The sequence below is a fragment of the Saimiri boliviensis genome, chromosome 21 (assembly GCF_048565385.1).
Source record: "Saimiri boliviensis isolate mSaiBol1 chromosome 21, mSaiBol1.pri, whole genome shotgun sequence".
Classification (NCBI taxonomy): domain Eukaryota; kingdom Metazoa; phylum Chordata; class Mammalia; order Primates; family Cebidae; genus Saimiri; species Saimiri boliviensis.
Genome location: NC_133469.1, coordinates 17,447,033 through 17,468,824, shown reverse-complemented (window position 1 = coordinate 17,468,824; position 21,792 = coordinate 17,447,033). Strand labels below are relative to the sequence as shown.

The 21,792-nt window shown below is 44.7% G+C and overlaps 1 protein-coding gene across 4 annotated transcripts in view; it reads right to left on the bottom strand.

The window, feature by feature from the left end:
- Window positions 1-21,792, bottom strand: part of LARGE1 (LARGE xylosyl- and glucuronyltransferase 1) — a 616,984-nt gene that overhangs the window by 5,622 nt on the left and 589,570 nt on the right. For all 4 annotated transcript variants that reach the window (XM_074390818.1, XM_039463163.2, XM_074390817.1 and 1 more), the window contains one exon: window positions 10,702-10,848. In XM_074390818.1, the coding sequence (XP_074246919.1) occupies window positions 10,702-10,848 (147 nt within the window). The remainder of the gene's footprint in view (window positions 1-10,701; window positions 10,849-21,792) is intronic.

Sequence of the window (21,792 nt, the reverse complement as noted above, 5' to 3'; positions counted from 1 at the left end):
CTCCTGAAGCACTTTCTGGGTCACCTCTCTTATATGTCCCTGTCCCCCCACACTTCCTGGCCTATTGAACGCGTATTCAACAATTGTGCACTAAACTGAATTAATTAATTAATGAGTAACCTAACAACATGAGAGGCCCCTGAGATGGGCCCCTGGGATGGCAATACAGAGAGATGGCAGAAAGCTGGGTGTCTAGTGAAGGAGTAGACAGGGCCCAAGAGAAGGGTTAGGAAAAGGAGTATCCAGAGCTGGAAAGAAAAGTTTCATGACATGAAAACAGGATAGAAGGTTGGGAACCCAAGAACTTAGCTGCAGGCAGAGAGGAAGTGGAAGTCCTGGGTTCCATCTCATTCTTTAGGCAGGCTCCCCAAAGCATGCGAGGTGCTAAGTGAGAGCAGGGAATGCAGATGCTTCTTTCTTTTGCTCTTCCACCACTGAGGCTGGACTCCCTGCAAACCCTAAGGGAACTGGCCAGTGTGGCTGAACAGGCACTAGCCACAGTAGGTGGGCTTTGATTAAGCTGTGCTGTTGGGTATGATGGCCAGGCTGGGGTAGGGCAGGGACTTGAACCTCAGCTCTGTCAACACAGCAACTTCCATCAAAACCAAAGCCACTTAAATGGAAGAAAAATGAAAGGTGAAGCAATGCCATTTTAATGGAGTGTGGAAAAGGGATATTGCGAGGGATGTCAATCTTGGGTATGATCCAAAAATTAGGCCCAGAAGCAGTTGCTTTTCCATTTGTGAACTTGCTGATCGGGCAGTCTTGACACCTGATGCCTTTGACAGAACTGGACCAGCACAGCTGATGGAGGTTTAAAGCATGGCACAATGAAGCCATCAGGCCAGGGGGCAAATCCTACCTTTGCCACTTAGGAGCTGAAGACCTTGCAGAACACACTGCTTTAACTAGGCATTAATTTCCTTTTGTGTTAGCTGGGGAAAATAATACCTATCTGGTTGAGCTGCCAAGGAGCTTAAATGAGAAAATGTAAAGAGCCTGGCACAGTATCAGCATTTAACAGGAAGTCAACAAATGCTACTTTAACAATGTGGTTAAAAACAATGGTTCTGGAGGCAGCCTGCCTGGGTTTGAATTCTGTCATTCAGCAGGTATGGATCCATTAGCTACTTGGCACCTTTGTTTCATTCTCTTGGCAAAACAGACATGGCAATATCTATTTCCCAGATTTATGATGATTATGTGACTTAATTCACATACAGTACTCAGAGCAGTTTCTGATGTATAGTAATTATTCAAAAAGGAGAAAGAGAAAATTCTCTTTTACTTCTCCTGTTTCCCAGATATGATGTCAATTCCTAGTGGTCTTGCTCTCAGTGATATTGACAGCCATGCTATTGGTCATCCATCTTTAGAATCTGAACTCTTGGACAATTAAGAAGAAGGAAAAAGAACGGGAATGTAGGGACAGCTGGGTTAGTTCTATTCATCTGACTGAGGAGGCAGCTTTGATCAGTTCAGCCTGGACACTGACGGCCTGCTGAATGGCTGGGTAGCACAGGGTATAGTAATGTTAGAATGAACCCATTGTTAAAACAAGCCCCAGCCTGTGAATGAGATGAGGAATCTATTGCCAGGCCAGTAGACACCGGACTTTGAGGCTTGCTGTCTGAGACAAGCAATGTCAGGTAGCCTCCTTACCTGCTATAAAAGGGATGAGATGATGAGAGAGACTTCCTAGGTACACCTTACAGGATGCTACTGGGGAGAAGAGATTCAGGGCACTTTCCTTTGAGCAGTGGTTCTCAAACTTGACTATGCATTAGAATGATCTGAAAGACTGGTTCTAATTCCAGAGTTTCTGATGCAGGTGGTCTGGGTTAGGCTTGAGCCTCTGCATTTCTAACAAGTTCCTAAGTGATGTCGAAGCTACTGGTCCAGGGACCACATCCTAGAGCCACTGCCCTGGAGGACTTGTAAAGGTGTGGATGCTTTCTCATTCTGGGTGTGGTACGGAGCAGGTGTCAGCTGCTCAGAGGCTTAAGAGTTCATTATTTGGAGACGCGGTGACAACAGTTTCTCAGACACAAGGTCTCTAATTTAGCACTTGGCATGATGGCTTGCAAGTGGCCAGAGCAGCCATCATGGACACAGCAGGCCACACTCCAACTTCTGCGGCCACAAATGTGGCTGTGAAATGAGTTATTGGTTCCCATGGCAAGAACATGGAAGGAAGGATGCTTTGGAAATGTGTCAGGTGCTCAGCCATCAGACTAGGGCATCTGTGGGAGACTTGGACTAAGGTTTGATCTGAAAGTCTAAATTCTGAGGAGCAAGTTTTTACGCTGCATCTTGCAAGACTGGTTTTAAAACAAACAAACAAACAAACAAACCAAAAAAAACAGGGCTCAATCAGTAGCCAGATGGTATTCTGACTAAGAACACACTCTCTCTTTTGTGTGCTTGTCCATTCATTCATTTGGTAGGTGGGTTTTATTCTAGCAGCACCATGGTGATGGTTTTGCTTTTTCTTTGTGGTATGAGTGGTCTGTTCTCTGAGCCCCTGAGGCCTGGGGGATGTGTAGCCATTGTGTCAACAACTTCAAGTCATCAAGGTGACTCCAGAGTTGCACCCAGCACATGTGACAGCCAGTGTTCCTGTAGCCCAAGTGACCTTTGCAAATAGAATCCTGATTTTCCTTCTTCCCCAGGCCCCTGAGTTCTGCAGGAATATTTCAAGGTTCCTCTGTGGTTCCTCAGACCTGGGCCGAATCCAGGCTTTAGTATGTACTGGCTGTGTGTCATTGGGCAAATTATTAAAATTTCCCAGAGCTGCAGTTTCATTATCTGTGCAATGGGGATAATAGTGTCTGTCAAAGAGATTTATTATGAGAATTAGTTATGTAATTACAGTGCCTGCCACATGCTAAGCATGCAATAAGTGGTAGTTATTTCTTTCAGAAAAGAAGGAAGGCTTGGGTTGGGTGGGGGATGGGTACTAACTCTTCCAGGTCACTTTCCAGAATTCCTTATAGAGGAAGAAGGCTGGAGTTTGAGTCCTGGCTCTGCTAGGACCTCCCTATTCCTCAGTTTCTTCATCTGTAAAAAATGTGAAAATTGATAACCTCTGAACTGTTGAACAATCCACCTCATAAAGTTGTTTTCCCAAGACAAGTTTACTTGAGGAAATTTTATAGAAATTTCTAGAAACTTAATCATGGTGTCAAACCCAAGTTATTTTAATATATATTGTTTTAGGTTTTTGGGGATACATGTTAAGAATATGCAAGATGGTTGCATAGGTACATACATGGCAATGTGGTTTGCTGCCTTCCTCCCCATCATCTATATCTGGGATTTCTCCCCATGTTATCACTCCCCAACTCCTCACCCCCTGCTGTCCCTCGCCTGACAGACCCCAGTATGTGATGCTCCCCTCTCTGTGTCCATGTGTCCTGATTGTTCAATAGCCGCCTATGAGTAAGAACATGTGGTGTTTGATTTTCTGTTCTTGTGTCAGTTTGCTGAGAATGATAATTTCCAGGTTCATCCATGACCCTACAAAGGACACAAAATCATCATTTTTTTATGGCTGCATAGTATTCCATGGTGTATATATCCCACATTTTCCCCATCCAGTCTGTCATTGATGGGCATTTGGGTTGGTTCCAAGTCTTTGCTATTGTAAACACTGCTGCAATGAACATTCATGTGCATGTGTCCTTATAATAGAACAATTTATAATCCTTTGGATATATACCCAGTAATGGGATATCAGGGTCAAATGGAATTTCTATTTCTAGGTCCTTGAGGAATCGCCACACTGTCTTCCACAATGGGTGAACTAATTTACACTCCCACCAACAGTGTAAAAGTGTTATTACTCCACATCCTCTCCAGATTTTTTAATGATCACCATTCTAACTGGCATGAGATGGTATCTCAGTGTAGTTTTGATTTGCATTTCTCTAACGACCAGTGATGATGAGCATTTTTTCATATGTTTGTTGGCCTCATATATGTCTTCTTTTGACAATTGTCTCTTCATATCCTTTGCCCACTTTTAAATGGGATTTTTTTTTTCTTATAAATCTGTTATAGTTCTTTGTAGATTCTGGATATTAGCCCTTTGTCAGATGGGTAGATCTCAAAATTTTTTTCCCATTCTGTTGGTTGCCGATTCGCTCTAATGATTGTTGCTTTTACTGTGCAGAAGCTCTGGAGTTTAATTAGGTCCCATTTGTCTATTTTGGCTTTTGTTGCCAATGCTTTTGGTGTTTTAGTCATGAAGTCCTTGCCTATGCCTATGTCCTGAATGGTTTTGCCTAGGTTTTCTTCTAGGGTTATGAAGGGTTAGGTCTTATATTTAAGTCTTTAATCCATGTGGAGTTAATTTTAGTGTAAAGTGTCAGGAAGGGGTCCAGTTTCTGCTTTCTGCACATGGCCAGCCAGTTTTCCAACACCATTTACTAAACAGGGAATCCTTTCCCCATTGCTTGTTTCTGTGAGGTTTGTCAAAGATCAGATGGCTGTAGATGTGTGGTGCTGCCTCCAAGGCTGTGGTTCTGTTCCACTGGTCTATATCTCTGTTTTGGTACCAGTACCATGCTATTTGATTACCGTAGCCTTGTAGTATAGTTTGAAGTCAGGTAGCGTGATGACTCCAACTTTATTTTTGCTTAGAATTGACTTGGCTATGCGGGCTCTCTTTTGGTTCCATATGAAGTTTAAGGTGGTTTTTTCCAGTTCTGTGAAGAACGTCATTGGTAGCTTGATGGGGATAGCGTTGAATCTATAAATTACTTTGGGCAGTATGGCCACATGCACAATACTGATTCTTCCTAACCATGAGCATGGACTGTTTCTCCATCTGTTTGTGTCCTCTCTTATTTCATTGAGCAGTGGTTTGTAGTTCTCCGTGAAGAGGTCCTTTACATCCTTTGTTAGTTGTATTCCTAGCTATTTTATTCTCTTTGTAGCAATTGTGAATGGCAGTTCATTCTTGATTAGGCTCTCTTAAAGTCTGTTATTGGTGTATAGGAATGCTTGTGATTTTTGCACATTGATTTTGAGACTTTGCTGAAGTTGCTTATCAGTTTCAGGAGATTCTGGGCTGAGATGATGGGGTCTTCTAAATATATACTCTTGTTGTCTGCAAATAGAGACAATTTGACTTCCTCCTTTCCTAACTGAATACCCTTTATTTCTTTTTTCTGTCTGATGGCTCTGGCTAGAACTTCCAATACTATATTGAACAGGAGTGGTGAGAGAGGGCATCCTTGTCTAGCGCCAGATTTCAAAGGGAATGCTTCTAGTTTTTGCCCATTTGGTGTGTGATATTGGCTGTGGGTTTGTCATAAATAGCTTTTATTATTTTCAGATACATTCCGTCGATACCTAGTTTATTGAGTTTTTAGCATGAAGGGCTGCTGAATTTTGTCAAAGGCCTTCTCTCCATCTATTGAGATAATCATAGGGTTTCTGTCTTTGATTCTGTTTATGTGGTGAATTATGTTTATAGACGTGCATATGTTGAACCAGACATGCATCCCCGTGATGAAGCCTACTTGATTGTGATGGATAAGCTTTTTGATGTGCTGTTACAATCGGTTTGCCAGTATTTTATTGAAGATTTTTGCATCTATGTTCATCATGGATATTGGCCTAAGGTTTTCTTTTCTTGTTGAGTCTCTACTGGGTTTTGGTACGAGGATGAATGATTTGGGAAGGATTCATTCTTTTTGGATTGTTTGGAATAGTTTCAGAAGGAATGGTACCAGCTCTTCTTTGTATGTCTGGTAGAATTCAGCCGTGAACCCATCTGGACCTGGGCTTTTTCTGGTTGGAAAGCTATTAATCGCTACCTCAACTTCAGCCCTTGTTATTGGTCTCTTCAAGGTTTTGACTTCTTCCTGGCTTAGGCTACGGAGAATGCAAGTGTCCAGGAAGTTACCCATTTCTTCCAGGTTTACTGGTTTATGTGCATAGAGTTGTTTCTAGTTACCTCTGATGGTGGCTTGTATTTCTGTGGAATCTGTGGTGATATCCCCTTTATTGCTTTTTATTGCATCTATTTGATTATTCTCTCCTTTCTTTTTTATTAATCTGTCTTAGTGGTCTATTTTGTTGATCTTTAAAAAAAAAAACAGCTCCTGGATTTATTGATTTTTTTGAAGGATTTTTTTGTGTCTCTATCTCCTGTTCAGCTGTGATCTTAGTTATTTCTTGTCTTCTGCTCGCTTTTGAGTTTTTTTGATCTTGCCCCCTAGCTCTTTCAATTTTGACGATAGGGTGTTGATTTCAGATCTTTCCTTGCTTCTCATGTGAGCCTTTATTGCTATATATTTTCCTCTAGACACTGCTTTAAATGTGTCCCAGAGATTCTGGTATGTTGTGTCTTCATTCTTGTTGGTTTCGAAGAACATCTTTATTTCTACCTTCATTTCATTGTTTATCCAGTCAACATTCAAGAGCCAGTTGTTCAGTTTCCATGAAGCTGTGCAGTTCTTAGTTTTTGAATTCTGAGTTCTAATTTGATTGCACTGTGGTCTGAGAGACTGTTATGATTTCCATTCTTTTGCATTTGCTGAGGAGTGATTTACTTCCAATTATGTGGTCAGTTTTAGAGTAGGTGTGATGTGTTGCTGAGAAGAATGTATATTCTGTGGATTTGGGATGGAGAGTTCTGTAAATGTCTATTAGGTTTACTTGGTCCAGGTCTGGAGTTCAAGTCCTGGATGTCCTTGTGAATTTTCTGTCTCGTTGAAGTCTCCCACTATTATTGTGTGGAGTCTGAGTCTCTTTGTAGGTCATTAAGAACTTGCTTTATGTACCTGGGTGTGCTAGTATTGGGTGTGTATATATTTAGGATCATTAGCTCTTCTTATTGCATTGATCCTTTTACCATTATGTAATGTCCTTCTTTGTCTCTTTTGATCTTTGTTGGTTTACAGTCTATTTTACAGAGACTAGGATTGCAACTCCTGCTTTTTTTTTTTTTTAACTCTCCATTTGCTTGGTAAATCTTCCTCCATCTCTTTATTTTGAGCCTGTGTATATCCTTGCATGTGACATGGGTTTCCTGGATACAGCACACTGATGGGTTTTGATGTTTTATCCAAGTTGCCAATCTGTGTCTTTTGATTGGGGCATGTAGCCCATTTACATTTAAGGTTAATACTGTTATGTGAGAATTTGATCCTGCCATTTTGATGCTAGCTGTTTGTTTTGCCCATTAGTTGACAAGTTTCTTCATTGCATCTATGCTCTTTACCATTTGGTATGTTTTTGGAGTGGCTGGTACTGGTTCCTTTCTATGTTTAGTCTTTCAGGAGCTCCTGTAAAGGAGGACTGGTGGTAATGAAATCTCTGAGCAATGAAATCCTTGTATATAAAGGATTTTCTTTCTCCTTCACTTATGAATCTTAGTTTGGCTGGATATGAAATTAATAGGTTGAAAGTTCTTTTCTTTAAGGATGTTGAATATTGGTCTCCACTCTCTTCTGGCTTGTAGGGTTTCTGCCGAGAGTTCTGCTGTGAGTCCGATGGGCTTCCCTTTGTGGGTAACCTGACCTTTCTCTTGGCTGCCCTTAGCATTTTCTCCTTCACTTCAACCTTGGTGAATCTGACCATTATTTGCCTTGGGGTTGCTCTTCTTGAGGGATATCTTTGTGGTGTTCTCTGTATTTCCTGGACTTGAATACTGGTTTGCCTTTCTAGGTTGGGGAAGTTTTCCTGGATACTATCCTGAAGAGTGTTTTCCAGCTTGGATTCATTCTCTCTGTCACATTCAGGTACACCCATCAAATGTAGATTAGGTCTTTTCACATAATCCCATACTTCTTGGAGGCTTTTTGTTCATTTCTTTTTATTCTTTTTTCTCCAATCTTGCCTTCTCGTTTTATTTCATTGAGTTGATCTTCAGTCTCTGATATACTTTCTTCTGCTTGGTCGATTCGGCTGTTGAAACTTGTGTATTATTCACGAAGTTCTTGTGTTTTTCAGCTCCATCAAATATTTATATTCCTTTCTAAGCTGTTTGTTTATTCTCATCAGCATTTTGTCAAACTTTTTTTCAAGGTTCTTAGTGTCTGTCTTTGCATCGGGTTAGAACATGTTCTTCTTTTAGCTCAGAGAAGTTTGTTACTGCCCTCCTTCTGAAGCCTATCTCTGTCAGTTCATCAGACTCATTCTCGTCCAGCCTTGTTCCCTTGGAGGAGGAGAGACGTTCTGGTTTCGGGTGTTTTCAAGCTTTTTGCGCTGGTTTCTTTCCTTCTTTGTGGATTTATTTACCTGTGGTCTTTGTCGTTGGTGACTTTCAGATGGAGTCTCTGAGTGGACATCCTGTTTGTTGATGATGAAGTTTTTTCTGTTTTCTTAGTATTCCTTCTAACAGTCATGCCCCTCTACTGTAGGACTGCTGGAGGTCCACTCCAGACCTTGCTTGCCTGGGGATCGCCTGCAGCAGTTGCAGAACAGTAAGGGTTGCTGCCAGTTTCTTATTCTGCTATCTTTGTCCCAGAAGGATATCTGCCTGATGTAGCCTAAGTTCTCCTTTATGAGGTGACTCTTGGATATATGGGGGTTGGGGAGCTGCTTGAGGAGGCAGTTTGTCCCTTACAGGAGCTCAGGTGTTGAGCTGTGAGCTCCATTGTTCCATTCAGAGCTGCTGTGCAGATACATTTAAGTCTGCTGCAGCAGAACTCCTAACCGCTATTTTTTTCCCCCAGGTGCTCTGTCCCAGGAAGGTTGGGCTTATAAATAAAGTTTCTGTCATGCTGCTGCCTTTTTTCAGGGATGCCCTGCCCAGCAAGGAGGCAGCCTAGTCAGTCTGCCAGCAGAGGCATTGCTGAGCAGTGGGCTCTGCCCAGCTGCCATGTGAACTTCCCTGCAATCCTGTTTATAGGGGCATATTTAGAACTGCCTCTGTAATGGGGGACACCCCTCCCCCCCAGAGCTGGACCATCCCAGGTTCAGCTGTGCTTACTGTGAAACTCTCATGCCAGAGCATTTCAGGTTGCTGGGCTTTGTGGGGGTGAGACTGGCAGAGCCTGATCACCTGGCTCCCTGCCTCAGACCCCCTTCTTTTTTTTTTCAGTTGAACAGGCAACTAACTCTGTCTTCCAGGTGTTCCAGTCACCAGTTGAAATGGCATCCGGATTTCTGTGAGTTCTTGTGCAGAGACCCGCTGCGCCGGCTGAAACAGCTGTGCTGGAGACTTGTGGCGCTTTTTTGCCCAGGAATCTCCTGGCCTGGCTCCCTGGTTCAGTCCCCTTTTTTTCAATTGAACTGGTCAGTGTGTCTCCCAGGTGCTCCAGTCGCCAGCTGAAATGGCACCTGAACCCATGGCGCTCCTTCACCCAGGAATGTCCTGGTCTGTGGGCAATAAAAATCCATCTGGAAATGCAGTGACCACTTACCCTCTTCTCTCTCGCTGGGAGCTGCAATCCAGAGTTGCTCCTCCTAGGACATCTTGGATCCCAATCAACTCAAGTTATTTTGACTACAGTCTTTTCAATAAAATTCTAATGATCTAGAAGGGTATGCTTTTTAGCTCAAAGGAAGTGTTGGCCATCTGATGTCATTCACAATAGTAGCCTGACTTTAAAACTGGAGCAGGGCTGGGTGACGTGGCTCACACCTGTAATCTCAGCACTTTGAAAGGCCGAGGCCAGTGGATGACCTGAGGTCAGGAGTTTGAGACTAGCCTGGCCAAAATGGTGAAACCTGTCTTTACTAAAAACATAAAACTTAGCTGTGTGTGGTGGTGGGCACCTGTAATCCCAGCTACTTGGGAGGCTGAGCCAGGAAACTCACTTGAACCCAGGAGGTGAAGGTTGCAGTGGGCTGAAACTGTGCCACTGTAATCCAGCCTGGACAACAAGAGTGAAGCTCTGTCTCAAAATAAGAACAATTAACAAAAAACAAAACCGGAGCAGGCAGAAGCATTAGCCCTGTCTTCAGACTGCTAAGTTACGGCACCTAGCAGTATACCACGTCCTTCTGGATCACTATATGTAATTCTGCAGCCTGTCCCCAGGATATGGAATCTGTTTGTTTGTACCTGTGTAGTGGTACAGACTCCTGGGGCACTCGGGATAGGTGACAGGGGAGCTCCTGCAGGATGCAGGGGCCTGGGAAAGAAGGAAAATCAGGATTCTGTTTGAAGTGGTCACTCGGGCAACAGGACAGTTGGCTGCCACAGGTGCTGTGTGCAACTCTGGAGTCACCTCGATGACTTGAAGTTGTTGACGCAATGGCTACACATCCCCCAGGCCTCAGGGGCTCAGATAACAAACCACCATACCACAGAGAAAAAGGAAAACTACTACCATGGTGCTAACAGAATGAAACTCACCTACCAAATGAATCAATGGACAGGCATACAAAAGAGAGAATTCAGAGCCAGGAAATGGGAGCAGGGACCTAAACTGAGTTTAGAAACAAGTACAAACAGAAATAAGCTAAACCTTCCTACCCTTCAGTCCTCCAAATATGCCTAATCTTCCATCTAGACATATAACATCTGTCATCCATGCACAAAAAAAGGACGTGGTATGTACTGGCACGGGAAAAAGACAGAGATCACAAGGACACTGTCTGTACAAAGTGATGCTTTCCTGGTCTCACAGTGGACTAAGGCGAGCAACAACCTTCAGGGTCAATAGCTTTGCCATTCAGTTTCCCACAACAAAGAAGGCCTTTGAGCACCCCTAGAGTACAGCAGCTAGAGCCACTCACCTGAATGTGAAGAGGGTCCCCATGTCTAGCATTGACAGCAACTCCGCTTTCGACTTGGGGAAAGAGAGCCGGTAGCGCAGTGTCTCGAATGCAGGCACAATCATCGCTTTCTTGGTGTTGGCAAGGTCGAGCTGGATGACAGACTTCCTGAAAAGGGAAGAAGCAGAGAGACAGAGACCCTGTGACACCAGGCCAGGGTCTTCCGCCTTGAGGGCAGGGTGGTCATTGGCCCAGGGAGGCAAAGGAGAGAAAGCTCAAGTCAGCCTCTCAATTAAAGATGGGGAAACTGGGCTGGGTACGATGATTCACTTCTGTAATCCCAGCCTTTGGGAGGTGGAGGCAGGCAGATCACTTGAGGTTAGGAGTTCGAGACCAGCCTGGCCAACATGGTGAAACCCTGACTCCACTACTTGGGAGGCTGAGGCATGGGAATCGCTTCAGCCTAGAAGGCAGAGGTTGCCATGAGCTGGGATCATGCCACTGCACTCCAGCCTGGGCGACAGAGATAGATTCTGTCTCAAAAAAAAAAAAAAACAAAAAAAAAACAATGACAAAGAAAAAAAAAGATGGGGAAACTGGAGTCCTGGGAGCCCCAAGCAGCTTGGCAAACACCACCTGGGGAACCCAGATTGGAGTGGGATCTGCTGTCTCCGAGACAGAGAGCTCAATCTTCCTGGAGAATACACAGAGGGCAGGACAGACTGAGGGGCTGGGAGAACCTTCCACACGTTTTCAGTGTGTGCTCCTGCCAGAGTCAGGCATAGAAGGAAGGTCTCCAAGGACCACAAGGGTTAGAGCCCAGCCTGCTTGGTTCTCTGGGCTGGTCAATCACTCCTACTGCACCACTGGCCACACCAGAGCAAGTGAGAGAATCACCAAACTGGGCACTTTCAGGTTCCACTTTCAGAGACTCCTCAACTCCTTGAATTCTCCAGACTCCAAGCCTTTAAAGTAGGCAGAGACACCCTATGCAGCCAGCGCTAGTAAGACAGAGCCCTAGTATACCACTTGGGAAAGTTCACCAAAGTCGTGCCTTGGTGCCTGGTCTTCCACTCTGCTCCTCTGAGATCCAATTCTGCATGTCTGGGTTTGTCGGCCATTTCCCAGCTCTGTGGCTGTCACTTAGGGAGAAAGGCTCATGGAGGGCCGTATGTGGCCCAGCATCTAGTGCCATATGGCATAAAGCTTTTAATGAACACAGGCCGGATTTGAACCCCGGCAGGGTCACTTTGTAAGTCCTGTCATCCTGGGAAAGCGACTTAGCTCCTCCCTATCTCTGGTCCCTTGTCCCTAAAATGATGGCAATAACATCCACCTCCTGGAACAAGGTAACCGAATACCCCCTGACATACCTGTCCAGGGGCAGGCCTGCTGTGACAAGTGGTCACTATAATACTGCACTGCTATCATGGCTCCCTGGCTTGGATCTTCTGTGATCTATTTTGGCCAGGACCTAGGAATTCATTCCGGCCTCCTGCTTCGACACTGACCTTTGGGTTTCAAGGTCTTCATGGACTGTCTGCTTCTATCTCTGGAATAGAGAAAGCAGCCTTTCTTGGGGAAAATGTAGGCTTTGTAAGGCATTTTGAAAAACAAAGCAGCAGCCCTCTGTGGCCATAAAACTACACTGAAGGCCCAGTGCAGTGGCTCACACCTGTAATCCCTGCACTTTGGGAGCCTGGGTGGGGCAGATCACGAGGTCTGGAGTTCAAGATTAGCTTGGCCAATATGGTGAAACGGCTTCTACTAAAAATACAAAAGTTAGTTGGGCACGGTGGCACATGCCAGTGGCACATGCCTGTAGCCCAGCTACTCTGGAGGCTGAGGCAGAAGAATCGCTTGAACCCTGGAGGCAGAGGTTGCAGTGAGCCGAGGTTGTGCCACTGCACTCCAGCCTGGGTGCCACGGCGGGGCTCCATCTCAAACCACCCTCTGCGACCCCTGCCCGAAACAAAAAACTCTCCATTGCCGCATTTATTAAAGTCACTCCACTCAACCAAATTTTGAGCCTGTGCATGAGCAGAGACCAGAGCTGGCGTGCAAAGAGGAATCATACCATAAGAAAGTGACTAAGTTAGCACAGGCCTGTGTGGGACAAAACAGAGTGGCAGTCCAAGAAGAACACAGGACATCGGAAGGGCTTCGTATTAGTCAGTGATGAGGGGGAACCTGGACCAGGTCAGAATAAGGACAGTTTGGAAGAAGGACAGTTTCCTAAAACCATTCTTGGCCAATGGATCTCACCAGCTCCCAGTAGAGAGAGATTGGTTGGGATGGGCTGGAAGTTCATTTTGGAACCCCCTGAATATCATTTGCAGTTCACTCTTTACCACAGTGCTCATGCTAACTATATACCAAATAATTAATATACAGTTCTCATACCACTATTCCAGAGGAGGTTTGTAAAGGAAGACAGACAGCAAGATAGAGTGTGAGTGAGCTATACTTAGTGAGTTTGAGTGCCAGGGGTTTGAGCCAGCCTGTCCTGGCCTGGCTTCTTCTCCCGCATTGTCTGCCTGAACAATGTTGGTTTTCAAATATCCAAGATTCCCTCCTTCTGTGGCCAGGCATCTAGTGTCAGCTAGCACTCTGTTTTATATCAGTTCTTTATTAGATATGGGCAGAGCTAGGCTCTTTACCTTTCCCTCTGGAAAGATGGGTACTGTATCTATTGATTCTGGGTATTGGGGGTGGGACATATAGATCTAAAGAATATCCTTGGACCAAGACAGCAAAGCCCTTGGAATCCCTGGGGCAGAGGGGAAGGTGTGTCAGTACTGGTGGGTGGTTGCTACTTACTCAGCAGTCACCCAGCACCTATGATATGCCAGGCACTTGAAGATACAGGGTGAAATGAACAACCAAAGACTCTGCCCACATGGTGCTTAACATTCTTATAAATGTCTCAGGACAAGGCTCTCTACATTGGGGCCCCAGACTGCATTTGTAGTTGATTATTTTAGAATACAGTGCTATACAAACTGAGTAGAAGGCTGACGGGGCTGAACTGTAAAGGGAATGGGCAAAATAAAAAGACACATACACATATGCATGCAGTGCATACACAGATCTAACATGGATGTTTCTATCTAGATAAGCCTCAAGTTACTATTTAATCAGTTACTACAGGAGTTGCTGCTGGGAGCTTAATTCCTGCTGGAAAACAATTCCCCTTTCTATGGGGGCAACCTGCTCCTCTACATAGAAGCTGCTCTCAGAGCATTCTGCCTGCCCTAGCTGCACCCCTGACAAGGGTAGGTTGTTTAGGATTAGACACTTGACCCAAGCTGAGCAAATTAGTTTCTTACTCTGGAAATTTGAATAGGAATAGACTGGGGAAGCACAGAATTGACTTGCAGTGATATCAAACCATGCCCTGAAGGCTTCTGAACTGCTGCAGAGGGGCCCAGAGCTGTCCTGGTTAACTGCAGTCTTCTTATGTGTTAATTTTCCAAGTCCTAGTTTGATTCAGTAAGATAACTCATCCATTATTTGCTTTGTTTTTCTTTGTTTTTATTTTACTTAAGCTCCCTGTTATTAGTTTCTGTCGCCTGCAACTAAACAACTCTTGCCAATATACTGCAAGACCCAGAGCAGACAGACCCAGTAAGCAGCATGCCTCACAAATGCATGCAGTCCTAGGAAGCCTTATCTCCCTCTGCAAATTCTCTTTAGTTTCACTAAAATACAAACTGCCACAAAGATAGATCTGTCACCAGACAGATCCATGTCAGACCCAGTTCAAGGAAATTTCAATACTGATGTCCTGAAAGGGTCTCATTATGAAGTTGTTTCCGCAGTGAAGTGGCTTCATGGTACAAACTCTGAGCACATCTATTTATCAAGAAGGTAACGGCAGCCTGGGTCTTGCTGCTCAGTGTTCTGTTAGTACCTCTTACCCTGGATGGGGCTTGCTGTCTTAGGAGTCAACAATTTGCAGCCAATAGTTCTCTGGAAAGTGAGTCCTGCAGAGGATAGGGTGCAGAATCTTCCAGAACAGTGCGGCTGGACGATGAGCCAGAAAGCTGGCAAGGAGCCAGGAGACCTGAGTTCTAGGCCCACCCTGAGAAGCTGAGTGTCTCTGGGTCACTCCATTACTCTTTTAGATTGCTAAATTTAGACTATTAAGATGGAAGCTTTGCAAGACAGTCTGGTGTAGTGGTAATCAGACCAGACAGATATCTAGCTCTGACTTTACTAGGCTGTCTTCTTGGGCAAATCACTTTCACTATTCTAAGTCCTGGCACTGATGCACTTGTGAGATATGTTGATGAGGAAAAGCAAGAGCAGAGTGCTTGTGGAAGGGTTTGCACAGTGCCTGGCACACAGTAAGCACTGGGTACGTGACACCTATGACGGTTACTTTTTTTTTTCTTTTGATAGTTACTTTTATGTATCAGATGGGCCAGGCTATGGTGGCCAGTTACTTGGTCAGTTACTAGTCTAGCCATTGCTGTGCACGTGTTTTATAGACGTATTGCAGTTACTTTTGCACCAACCTAATAATTAACAAGTACAGTCAGTTAATTTTAAGGAAAGGAGATTTCCCTTGATAATATGGGTGGGCCTCATCTAATCAGTTGAAGGCCATAAGAACAAACACTAAGCTTTCCCAGAAAAGATGGAATACTGCCTTAGGACAACATAAGAATCCTGCCTCAGTTTCCAGCCTGCAGGCCTGCTCTGTGAATTTCAGACTTGCCAACTCCACAACTGTGGGAGCCAATTCCTTAAGCTCTATTGATCTAGCAACACATATATCACTATCCATCTCTACATATTGATATACATTTTAATGTCTATAGGATATACTATGTATAGGATATACTACGTATCTCTCTCCTATTGGCTCTGTGTCTCTGGAGACCCCGGAGGCCTGCATTGGTAAGGCATGCTGCTTACTGGGTCTGTCTACTCTGGGTCCTTTAATACATTGCTTAGGGTTGTTTAGTTGCAAGAAACAGAAATTAATACCAGGTAGCTTACCTAAAATAAAACACGTCCTGATTCTGACCTGGTCCATGTTCCTCCTCATCATTCAATGATACCAAGCTCTGCTGACATTCTTCTTGGACTGCCAATCTTTTCTTGTCCAGCACATGGGCCTGAGCTGACACAGTTACTTCCTTATGGTGTGATGATTCCTCTTTGCAGACCGGCTCTAGTCCTTGCATATGCACAGGTTCGGTTCAAAGTTTTCTCGCCCTTGTCTGGTCAAGACACCTGCAAAACGTTCACTAACCTGCTACACTATATTGACATTGGACCAAGGAATTCTTAATCTAAATAACTCAGAACCTTGCTGATACAATGGAGAGCCCTGTGAACATAAGTGACTTGGAGCCAGACAGCAGCAGCTCCCAAACCTGAGTGCTCCTCTCTCTCCTGACTTCGAGCACATTCTGCAACCTCTCCCAACCACGGGTTCCCCATCTGTAAATGGAGATAATAAATGCTTACCTCTCATCTCTCAGGGTTCTAGAACCCAAAGCAGTGCCCGACTTAGAATTAACTCACTGACAAGTCCTCTCCCTTTCAAAGCTGAGCTTAATGGTGCATCCAAGGCAAGAGAATAGGAGAGAGTGAAGGAGGATTCAGAAATGGCGACATACGGCTTACAACCAGGGCAGACTTCTGTTTTCTCATCTACAGAAACAGAGCTTATGAGATCTCAGTCTCTAGCCAGCCCTCTGAGTCTGTCTTTGTGTCAAAAACAATTCAGGTGTTGCTCACAGAGTAAATTCACCTCTTCCAGCCTGGCAGAGCTAACCAGTGGGGAACTGTGAATTTGATAAAGCTTTTCTTCCAAAGCCCCCTAGCCTCCTCTTCCGTGTATCTTTTTCCCTGAGCCCCTCCTCTCAGCTCACTGAAGTATATGAATAGTTCACATCTCTTGCTCATATCTGACAAAACTGGTGAGCAGGGGAGGGTGGAGATGGTAGGCTTGCCTGTGCTCTGCATAAACCGAAGAAACAGCATGGAAGGGCAGAGTATGCGCTGGATGGGGTGGAATTACCAATCCTCAACCTGACCTTGGCTGCTGATCTCTCTTACACATACATACACACCTCCCATCTCACTCTCTTTTTAACTCCATCCTTTCCTTTAGAAGCCGGTCCCTGTAACCAGGGAAACAGCCCAGGTTCCTGGCATGAAGAGATGATGGGACAGCGTCTAGGAAGACATAAGGAAACGCCATGCACTGCTTAGTTCTGACAACTTCGCCTCCTCGGAGCCACAGTCGTTACGATTCTAGAGGCAGGCTGCCCAGATGTGCATCCTGGCTAACTACTTACCTCTTGGTTCTGCAGTTTCCCTATCTGTAACATGCAATATCTATAAAATGGGAGTGAGGGTGGAACGAGAAGAGGAGCCAGCAATGGGAACTAGTGGGAGGGACCCAGAAGGTGGAAAAACCACAATGAGACTGTGATGAGCACCTAAAAGCCAAGAGAAAAGAAAAACAAAACAAAACCGTGTGCCACGGAGGAGTCACTGGCTGTTGGATGCCACTGAGAAGTCAAATGAGATGAGCGCTGGGGGCTGGCCGCTGGATCTGGCAGTGTGCAGTCACGGGCGGCATCCCCCTGGATTGCTAGCATCTAGGGTACCAGTCAAGTAGGTGAGTGTGAGGGCCATGGCCATTTAGAAGTTCCCTTCCCTACCTCTGGTTCTGCAAAAATAAGTCAAGTAAACACAGGGCAGGGCTGGATTGCTAATCAGGAAAAGGATCCATGTTACAACACTGGCCAATATAGTTACATCTTGAGTGTCTAGAGGCTGGAAAAATGAACCTATGTGGTCCAGAGAAGAGGATATAAGGAAAACTCTATGACCAATACCTAACTCCTTCACAGTGAGGTAAGAACTGGGAGAAGAGACTCGTGTGTTCCAATCACACCCATCCTGGGGTCCCGCAATGGTAACAACTTGCCTGAAAATAGGATTCCAGATACTCACCTGTTTCCACCAAAGGATGAGCTCCCTAAATCTGGTCTATCTACCCTCATGCTCTACCCTCGACTCAGTATTCCCTGAAATAAGTTCCTCCTCTCTCACTGATGTGGGCTTAGGTATTGTGCTATGGTATCCCCCAAAATTCATGTGTTAGAAACTTAATCTCCAGTGCAGCAGTGGAGGTGAGGTCTTATGGAAGGTGTTTATGTCATGAGGGCTCAACCCTCATGAATACATTCATACTATGGTTACAAAAAAAAAAAAAAAAAAAAAGCTTGAAAGGGAGCTCGGTCCCATTTGTTTGCCTTTCCTACACCTTCCACATGAGAACCTGGCATTCCTCCCCTCTGCAAGATGCACTGTTCAAATAGCCATCTTGGGGCAGGGCATGGTGGCTCACACCTGTAATCCCAGCACTTTCAGAGGTCGAGGTGGATGAACAACCTGAGGTCAGGAGTTCAAGACGAGCTTGGCCAACATGGTGAAACCTCATCTCTACTAAAAATACAAAAAATTAGGCGCGGTAGTGTACACCTGTAATCCCAGCTAAGCAGGAGGCTGAGGTAGGAGAATCGCTTGAACCGGGGAGGTGGAAGGTGCAGTAAAAGCTGAGATCGCACCACTGCACTGCAGCCTGGGCAACAGAGTGGGACTCTGTCTCAAAAACAAACAAAAAACCCACAAAGAACCATCTTGGCAGAAGAGAGCAGCCCTCCCAGAGCACAAATCCACCAGGTGTGTTCTCAGACTGCCTGGCCGCCAGAACTGTGGGGACTACATTTCTGTTCTTTAAAAATTACAGTCTCCAGTATTTTGTTACCGCACCACAAAACGAACTAGGACATACTACAAACCCAATTTGATGTCATCTTCAAGAAAACAAAATTAGAAAACTAATGCATCACTGAGGTTAAGAAAATGAGACAGCACAGTCAAGTTTCAACAGGGACAAAGGATTCTGGAGTTACGTACTGTTTGTGTCTTTCTGTGCTGGGGAGCTGGCGGGGGGGCAACCTCAAGAGCTGCAGGGCCAGGCCAGGGATATGGATATGGTACAGGCTGGTGGGGAAGAGCAAGATGCTCAATGGCAGTGGATGCCAGGCTTCAGTATTGAGGAGACAAGGGAGGAGGAAAGCAAGGGATCGGATAAACAGGGGAATGCATGCCCAGCTGCTCCTCAATTCTAGCTGTGGGCCTGACATATGGGATTGGAGCCACAGAGTCTGATATTTCAAGAGGAGCCAACTGAAATTATCTTCAACACACTTGAGGGCTGCGTATCTCTCATGGCATGCCAGCTTGAAAAAGAGGCTGAACAGTGAGAAAAAAGAGCATGATCTTTTTAATCAGATGATGTAGATTCCATTTTAATTGCACCACTTCACTAACTGCAATCATGGGCAATTTTCTTAACCCTCTGGAATTTTGTTTCCTTATATTGAAGATAATACTTTATGGACTGGGTGATTAAGAGAACTAAGAATATTAATGAAGCTATCACCTAGACTTTGGGTACACAGCTAAATGAACATATATAATCTTTGTCCATGCATAGCTCACAGCATAGGGAGGGAGGAACAGAGGTATATTGCTCTCTGGGAGCAGAGTCATGAAGACGTATCATCACTGAGAAGTGTTCCAGTCAAGCAGCAGGAGGCAGCCAGTCAGGACAGAGTGTTTCAGGTTATTTGCAAAGCTCTGATAACAAGAAAGCATATAAGATTGGAGAAACTAAGTTTCTTAGCACCTACCTGGTATATTGTAAGTGGCTGATAAATCATAATATATGCTTACATGCATTGAGTATTGGGCCCTATGCTTAGTGCTTTATATGTATTACTTCTCTAACTCAGTGCAAGCTATGACTTAGGTACTCGTATTCTCAGTTTAATGATAAAAATATTAAAGTTCTGAGAGGTTCACAGGTAACTACCATACAGCTGGTATTTATCGTCATCATCGTAATTGTATTAATGAAGTCTGCACCAGCTTAAGCAGGAAAGCTCAATAACCACAGGATGTTTTTGGGCCAAGTCTGTTAATATGGTGATTGTGTCTGTCTCCCCAGCCTTGCAACTGAATCAATGAACTTGAGTTCTTGGGTTAAGGCAGGGGTAGGATAGTGGTTAGGAACAGAAAACAGAGAAGGCAGGAGGCTACAATCTGTGTACCTATGCTCCTTAAATGCCAATCTCAAGTCTATCTTGAGGGAGCGAACTGGGGCAGAGGCCCAGCTCTAACAAACAGTATTGTGAGATTAGGAACACGTACACTGACCCTACATGTCATTGGCTTAGGAGCATCCTATACTGGCTATTTCCTTTCATTACCACTTATGAGTTTCTCAAACTATTATAATCTGTCTTTGACTCTGTGGATCTGGCCAAAGTCAGCTATGTCCCCTTGTCATTAAGTCTAATAGCTGTCCATTCACCTTGTTTGAATTATGTCTGCATTTAGCATTAATGACCACCCCTACTGGCCTTAGCTCAAGCAGCCTATCGCATAATTCTGAAGGCATCTGTCTACTGTCTCTTTTTCTGACCAGGGTGACTGTCTTGAACAACCGCCCCCGGATGCTGGTAACCATTTGGGACCTCTTGTGGCCCCTACTCCTTAGGCAGGGGTTGAAGAATTCCCCATCTCTGCTGCTCAAGTTTCCACCACTCCTGTAACAGAAGTGGCTGCACGGACTTCTCTGTGATGTTGCAATAAATGGCTGAGGCCAATGCTGACAAGTGAGAAACTACTGGGAATGGCAGGGCTGAAGTCACTAGAACTGCTGTCGGAATGCCGGAAGAGAACCAGACTTGTCAGCTCTCAGAGCCCCGGGTTTCCACAGCCCTGTTCTGCGGCATCAAATGTCAGAGAGCCCACTGTTTAATCAAACCTGAGCTGTAAGAAATCCATGTGGTTCTCATACAAGTTCCCAGGGACTCCTATGAAAGTTATATTAAAAGGGGATGGGAGGAGGGAAAGAAGCCTGTGCTACAGTGTGCATCTGTTTCAGAAACAGCATCGATTTCTCGCTAGGCTTGGTGCATAGTCAATTAGAAAAACTGGTCTCCCTGCACCTCCCATCCCCACCTCCATGGGCCTTGATGTGTCTCCATTCATGCTCCCCTTCACAATGGGTCTGCATCTTCTTTGGGACTGGTTCATCCTAGACTGTTTTGCTCACTGGTGGTGGCTGCCTGTGTATGTACTTATCAGCCCCGCCAGGCTTGTGGTCTTGGGTGAGCTTCTGTTCATGGTTACATTTCCAGGTTTTGTAAAGTGCCAGGCAAAGAGTAGGTGCTCAGTAAGTGTTTAGGGAATGGAGGAATCTATTTGTAATTGCCCTATGTGGTAGACAGGATGGGACTGTGAGGAAGGCTCTCTGGAAATGACAAAGACCTGAGTTGACATGATACGTCCGCTACTTAAATACATACATTGGCAAGCAGGGTCTGGAGTGGACCTCCAGCAGTCCTACAGCAGAGGGTCATGACTGTTAGAAGGAAAACTAAGAAGCAGAAATAACTTCATCATCAACAAAAAGGATGTCCACTCAGAGACCCCATCTGAAAGTCACCAACTACAAAGACCACAGGTAGATAAATCCACAAAGATGGGAAGAAACCAGCGCAAAAAGGATGAAAATACGCAAAACCAGAATGCCTCTCTTCCTCCAAGGGATCACAACTCCTCACCAGCAAGGGAACAAGGGTAGAAACAGGCTTCAGAAGGTGGGTAATAACAGACTTCTCTGAGCTAAAAGAACATGTTCTAACCCAATGCAAAGAAACTAAGACCCTTGAAAAAAGGTTTGACAAAATGCTAACGAGAACAAACAGCTTAGAGAGGAATATAAATGAACTGATGGAGCAAGATCAAAAAAACTGAAAACCTAGCAGAAGACAAGAAACAACTCAGATCAGAGCAGAACTGAAGGAGACAGACACACAAAAAACCCTTAAAAAAAAAATCAATAAATCCAGGAGCTGGTTTTCGGAAAAGACCAACAACATAGACCACTAGCCAGATTAATAAAAAAGAAAAGGGAGAAGAATCAAATAGATGCAATGAAAAATAATAAAGAGTATACCACCACAGAATCCACAGAAATATAAACCACCATCAGAGATTACTACA